Genomic DNA, 6,790 nt, shown 5'->3' on the forward strand with positions numbered 1-6,790 from the left:
TCGGCCGTGGAATGTGCTTCCTCAGCCTCCGCGGGGCCCTGGTCCCCGAGGCCAGGGAGGCCCCCGGTTTGGGTCTAAAGGGCCTTCTCATGTGACAGGTGGCTGGCCAAGCCGTGGTCCTCCCTGAGGAGGTTTCCCCCTGCACCTCACGCGGGGGCGGGACCGACACCAGGGGTGGACAGCAGGGCACCGAGGGCTTGAAGTAACACGTAGTCAAGGAGTGAGTTCTACACACCCCGGCAGACACCTTCCACCCAGGAGGGGGGGCGCACCTGCCGGGGAGGCTCAGTGGGGGGCGCAGGCCTGCTGCCCAGGAAGGACCCACACCCCAGAGCCCAGACAGGGAGCCACTGGCCTCACAGCCTCAGCCTCACCCCCGAGAAGCCAGGAGGCGCCCCGAGTCTCCCTCCAACCCTCTCCCCTTCCTCCAGGGCTGGCTCTCTAGTTTCCCAGCCCAGACACCCAGTTGCCCAGCTTCAGACCCATTTTACAGATGAGGTTAGTGCGGCCGGAGGGGGACCCAGGTCCCAAGAGGAGCTGCCAGCCATTGGCCACCTGGAGGGACCTGAAGAAGCAGAATTTCCCCCCAGGACTCAGGTGGGGAGCTCAGGGAACTCCTACGTGACCTTCCTGCGCCGCCCCCTCAGTGCTGCCCTGGAGGGCACCTCGGCCGGCCCAGCCTGAGGAAGAGGAGGGCTCACTCAGCTCCCAGCGAGAGTCGGCCCCAGCCACGGGTCCCTCCTGAAACACGGGGGGCGTGGCCTTGCAGCAGCCCCAGAGGGACCCTCCCAGAGAAACACTCCATCGACACCATGAAAGGGGGGTGCCCTCCCCGATTTACAGAAACATGCCCAGGTCCGTGCGGGCTGAGGGACCCAACCCCACCTGCCAAGCACCCAGCCCCCACCAAGGTGCCTCCGTGAAGACTCTTCCCCCCCGACTGTTTCCTGTGGTGCCGGGGGCCCCGACACCCGCCCGGGGCAGGATACGAGACCCTCGGCTGCACAGCCCTGCCTCCCGGTGCGGGCCCAGCCCCTCAGGTCAGAGCCTGAGGTGCCCGGGCAGCCGCGCTGGGCTCACCTTGACGCTGCGGTGGTGCACGCGTGACGGCTGGCACTTGACGCTGCTGGTGTTGCAGCAGCCGGTGCAGCGTTTCACCTCCACGCACGGGGGCCAGATCAGGAAGTTGGCGGACGTGGGGTCCACCTGGCTCCGAGGTATCTCATAAATGACCGTCCTGGTCTTGCAGACGGCGGGGACGGCTTCCTCTGCAGAGGGAGAGCCTGGTGAGTGTGGAGGCCATGCCTGTCCACTGACCGCCACCCCTCCCCCAGCCAGGGCTGCAGCCCCTCGGGGGTGGGGGCTGGGGCTGGGGCTGGCCCCGGGCAACCAGGCCTGCAGCTGCTGCTTCTTCCAATGGGACATGTCACAGCCCCAGGGTCCCCACGCCCCACAGGGGTCGCTGAGCTGTCCCAGGATGAGCAGGGGCTCAAGGGCCCAGTGGGGAGAACCAGGGAAGGAGGGGTCACACGGCCGGCCCAGCAGGAAGGGACATGGAAGACGCCAGGCCCGGACACCCAGCCCCCGAGCCCACCAAGGAGGACCTGGATCTCCTCTGCTCTGTGCTCCTCGCACGTCCACGGTCCAGCCCGAAGCCTTACGGACAGGACACCGGGGTGGGACTGACAGACGAGAAACCCACCCCTGGACCCCAGACACATGCCCAGGGAGCCCCGTCAGCAGGGTCTGCGACCACCCACCGAAGCTGCCTCCAGCAACACTCAGGGCCCCCGGGACCCTAGGGCCGGACTGGAAGGAGCCCCCGCAGTGTGCAGGGCCCACCACGGCCCCAGCACCCACTTGCACACCCCGGGCTCGCACAAGCCCAGCGGCCAGCAAGGAGGGGGCACGACCCTGCAGACGGAGGAGCGTCCTCTGCCTCCGCCCGTGTCAGCTGCTACACCCCTCCTCACACGGGTGGGAAGACCTCGGGGAGCCTGGGAGACCCAGCAGGGACCTGCGCCCCGAGAATAAGCCACCCCACTGCTGCCCCCCGAGGGAAGCACCGGACCAGATGGGCGGGGGGTGGAGCCGGGAGAGGCCTTTGGCCCAGCCCCTTATTTTACTCGAGGAGGCCCCTCCTGGCTGGATCGGACCTGCACCCTCCAGGGAGCCCGGCTGCTGCAAGGACGTGACCTACGTGGTCACAACACAGCGAACATCACTGGGGAGAGGCCGACTACCTGAGCCAGGAATCACACCCACACCCCATGCTTAGCAGTAGAAGCCACAGGACCCTTCTTCTCGGAGGGACTAAAGCTGGGGTGGGGGTCACCTGCCCAAGGCCGGGCAGAGCCCACAGGCAGCAGCCGCGGGCAGCAGGCAGCCCTGTGGCGTGGGGCAGGATGGGCCACTGCCGACAGCACCCCCAGGGCAGGAAGGTGCAGAGCCCCTCCGAGCTCCAACGTGAGCAGACCTGGGCTGCTCTGTGAGACGGACAAGAACCAACACCCCCAAACCCAGGCCGATGTGGAGCCCCAGGAGCCGAGGGGGGGCGGGGGAGGTGGTGCGGGCACGAGGGGCCTCCGCGCAGCCAGGAGTGCCCGGGCTCCACATGATGAACTGGAAATGAAACTCGGCATCTTCCAGCGGGGCCTCCCGGGAGCAGGCCCCAACAAGACCGGCACTTAAGGAATTTATGACGGCTCCCTCTCCAGGGGCTCTCTGCAGGCTGGGCAGGGAGACACCCCTGCAGCAGGGAGGGGCCCCTGAGCAGGCTGGGCCTTTGTTTGGAGGAGGAAGGAGGGAAGCTGCCTCGGGGCCCCTCTCCGGCCCCCCAGCCCCCAGCCCCTCACTCACCGATGCTTCTCTTCCTCCGCACGGGCACAGGCCGCTTCTCGGGCGTGTGCTTGGGGGCGCGGCCCCCGTGGGCCCTCAGGCTGCTTTCCAGAGCATCCTCGGCCCCTGAAGGTACAAAGAGGACACGGTGACCCGCTGCCCCCCAGGCCCTACCACAGCACCTCCTGCAGCTCAGCCCCGCCCTCACTCCCCAAGACAGAGGGTCCCCTGGGAGGCTTCCATTCCCTCACGGGGAACGTCCGGACGTGCAGGGTGTGAGGGACTCCGAGCCGCCCGGCATCCCCCTGACCCCACAAAGCCTACACGGAGTCCCCCCCGTGTGGTGCCCTCACCGCACAGCGCGGCAACGCTGTGGACTTGGGGGCGGGGGGGCAGGGTGTCCCCTATGGCACCTCCTACCAGGAGGCCCAGGTAGGGAAGCCCAAGGCCGGCCCTCTAGGTCCACAGACCCAGAACCCACAGGCGAGTGGCTCCCAGCTGGGCCCACCTCTCAGACGGCCCCTTGGAAGGGGCTGAACGGAGGACAGCAAGGCGGGTGCTGCTGGAAGTGCCTGCGTCTCTCGCCCCCGCCCCCGCCCCCCCTCACCAGACCCTCACGGAGTGTCCTAGCCGTGGAGTGGAGGCACTGGAGACAGCAAACCCCACTGCTCCCGAAGCAAGGCCACTGAGGCGGAGACCCCCCAATAAACACCAGCGGGGAGCGAGCCCCCACTGAGCTGAGTGGGGAGCAGCTGCAGGACTGAGCTGGGAGGCCTGGTGACTGACAACACAGGCACTTGCAGGAAGAAAAGGCCTCGGCCCCCAAGTCCCTAAGGGCCAGTACCCCAAAGCATGCTGTGGGATTGGGGGGCCCCGGAGCTCCAATCAGAACTGGACCCTGGTCCCCCGGGCTGGCAAGAGCCCCCCAAACACACACACCCCCAGCCTCTGCTCCCCAGGGCCCCCAGGTCTCTCAGAGGAATGAGGGAAAAGGTAGGTCAGCTGGCCTTCCTGCCCTTGCCCAGACCCCGCTGGGGGCTTTGCCAGGCCTCCCCTCCGTCCCCCTCCCAGTAGAGGACCAGGGGCAGGGTCCTGAGAAGTCAGCAGCAGCACCAAGATCCCCGCCGGCCCCTCCCCGCCCTCCAGGCGCACCCTGGCCCCACGAGGCCCGGACACTGCCCACTCGTTCTAAACCAAGAACAGCACCATGCCCACGGGGCCAAGGGCAAGGGCCGCGCTCTTTGGAAGTCTGAGCGGAACCCAACTTTTCCTTAAAGTGACTCAATGTTCCACGACCACTATTTTTTTGAGACCCAAAATAAGACCAGAACAGAACTGCTCATGCTGTAAGAATTTCCCGGCAGCAGCTGCTACAAGAAGCGCTCTTTCACGCAGAGAGGGACATTCATGAGTCACGTCCGTGGCGGCCCTCCTGCTATCGCGGAGCCGGAGAGCAGGGAGCAGCCGGCCCATCCTCGGCCGGGAGAACTCAGCACTGTCCCCGGCGCCTTCCCACAGCCCGTGGCTGACCGCTGACTGCTGACCGCTGACTTCAACACGCAGTTCCCCCCGTGTGTGCAGGGGGCACTGCACCCCTCTGGGCCTACGGAAACGGAGGCCCTAGGAGGCATGACAAACAGGGGACACCTCCAACTGGACGCTGTGTCCCCGCTCAGCCTCACCGCCGCCCAGGGCTCCACCAGCCCCAGAAGCAAAGGACGGGGCCTCCCCGCTCACCCACCGGCGGAAATCTGACCCGGCTTGGAGACAAGAGGCGGCAGAAATGGCTTCTGGTCAGACAAGCCCACCCTCTGCCCAGCACGATGGGTGGTCAGCGCGGGCACAGGCGGCCTCCCTCCCGCTGGTGGCTGAGAGCGGGCAGAGAGGGCGCCCCCACTGCTCCCAGGACAGGTAACATGTGGCTTCCCTGGTCTTTTAGGCAGAGCCACGGAGTCCTCAGGCCTTCAGTCCCAGAGCAAAGTTAATGGCCCGAGATGGGATCTTTATGTATCGCTTACTCAATGACCCGCGGGCACTGGGCCAGACAGCTCAGAACAAAGCTCCGGCCACTGGACAAACAGGCCCCAACGGCACACACACACTCACTCACACACACACTCACACACAAGCACGCACGTGAGAAATGGACTCCCCTTCGCCCGCACACTCAGAATGAATTCACAGGCTGTGAGGGAATCCTATGCCTCAGGGCCTCCAACCACACCTCCCAGGAGCTGCAGGCTCAGTGTCTCACCTGTGAAATGGGAACGCAGCCCTGTCACTGGGAGGAGCCCAAAACCCCACATGCCAATCACAAAGCTCCGTCCACAGGAGGAGGAGCCACTTTGTTTAAAAACACTCATTTCTGATTCCTGGGGTTTGGCCTCCCATCTGGTCCACTTGGAAACACCCCTTGGCGAGGGGAGGGGGTGTCTCCACACCCAGCCCCTCCCCACTGACCCAGCGGGGCTGGCAATGGCCTGCGGGGCAGCTTGATCCTCCACAGCTGCTCACAGCCTTCCCAGCAGCCCGCTGTGGCCCACTCTCCACTCTGGGCGGGAACAGGGGTTGGGGGAACCCCTCCCTCTCCCCGCAAGCTCTAGAAGCAACAGGTGCAGCCCTGTGCTCAGCCAGAGGCCATGGTCTTCTCTGGTTCTCAGCTTCCAGGTCTGAGAAAGGGGAGGAGGCGACCAGGATAAATCCTCTGGGGTGGGGGTCACAAGGACCCCCTAGGGGTGCAATAGGGAGCAAGGGAGGCCCTGCTCTCCTCTCACCCCAACTCTCCCAGCAGGAAAGTCTGACAGGTAAGCCAGGGCAGGTGAGCCACCCACTCCCTCCTGGGGGTCGAGGGGAGGGGAGCCCCTGGGGCTTTTTATGAGGGGCAATTCGAAACCAGCAAAGAACTGACTGGTGAATCCCGCTTTCCCCGTTGAGACCCCTCCCCTCGCCCCAGAGGCTCTGGGCCCAGAGTGCCGGCAGGAGAGCCCCGGCCCTGCATTCTCCGTGGGGGCGGGGAGGCGGCTGCACAGACCAGAATAAGAATGGGGCCTGCAGAGCGCTGATGGCCCATTTCCCATTTCCCCCATCCCACAACCCCCCTGCGGGGACCGGCTCCGCAGGCCTTCCCATCCTCGAGCCAGAAAAAGAAAACAGAAAGCGGGGAGCTCTCTCTGGGGGGGCCCACCCCCAAATCCACAGGGACCCGCCTTCCTGGCTCCCCCCCAAAACAAACCCTTCTCCCCAGGGCTACACATCAAGGAGCAGATAACACTCCCCCAGCCCCATCTGATCTCCCAGTGAAACCCTACCCCTGCGATAAGGATCGGCCAGAGGATTTCCTGGGTCAGGAGACACAGGCCCGCCGGGCGCGCGAAGACGGTCCTGGCACGAAATGAAAACAGTGCAGGCCTCTCCACCACAGCTAGGGACGAATTCCCAAATGGCCGGCCCGTGGGCTGCCCTCCATGCCCCACCCCACCTCTTTCCAGAGAGAGAGCTTCCCTGAGTCTCCCTGGCGGCTCCCACAGACACGCACGGACACCGGGGCCTGTGTCAGTCCACGGCAGGCTCTCCGGCAGGAGTGTTGTTCCCACGCCGGACACGTGTCTTCTTCCTGGACCGGCTCTCTGGCCCCCACCCCGGCAAAGCCACCCAACACCCCCTGTTCCCCTTCACCAGCCACACGGGCCCGACCTGTGCCCGGTCCAGACACCAGAGCGTGTCCTGTCCGCCTCCCAGGTAAACGTGTCTGCAGTGGCTGGGCTCCAGGGCCTAAGGGCCAGCCCCGAAATAGTCCCCAAACACCAGATGTGTCTGTCCTGGGGCACCTTTTTATTGCCTCGTGAAAGCAGAGAAGACAGGGCCTCCGGGACCAGAAAAGCGCAGCCTGGGGCAGGAGTGGGCAAGCTCCTGGGGACGCACAGGGACCCGCGCCCCCACCCGGGTCACCCGC

General features: G+C 65.7%; 1 protein-coding gene across 1 annotated transcript in view; it reads right to left on the reverse strand.

Moving 5' to 3' along the window:
* PDGFA (platelet derived growth factor subunit A) overlaps positions 1-6,790 on the reverse strand; it is a 24,085-nt gene that overhangs the window by 16,261 nt on the left and 1,034 nt on the right. Inside the window, exons 3-4 of the mRNA XM_015564987.1 lie at positions 2,860-2,964; positions 1,081-1,268 (exon numbers count right to left, since the gene is read on the reverse strand). Of these exons, the coding sequence (XP_015420473.1) occupies positions 1,081-1,268; positions 2,860-2,964 (293 nt within the window). The remainder of the gene's footprint in view (positions 1-1,080; positions 1,269-2,859; positions 2,965-6,790) is intronic.

The sequence above is a fragment of the Myotis davidii genome, unplaced genomic scaffold, assembly GCF_000327345.1.
Source record: "Myotis davidii unplaced genomic scaffold, ASM32734v1 scaffold1320, whole genome shotgun sequence".
Taxonomy (NCBI): domain Eukaryota; kingdom Metazoa; phylum Chordata; class Mammalia; order Chiroptera; family Vespertilionidae; genus Myotis; species Myotis davidii.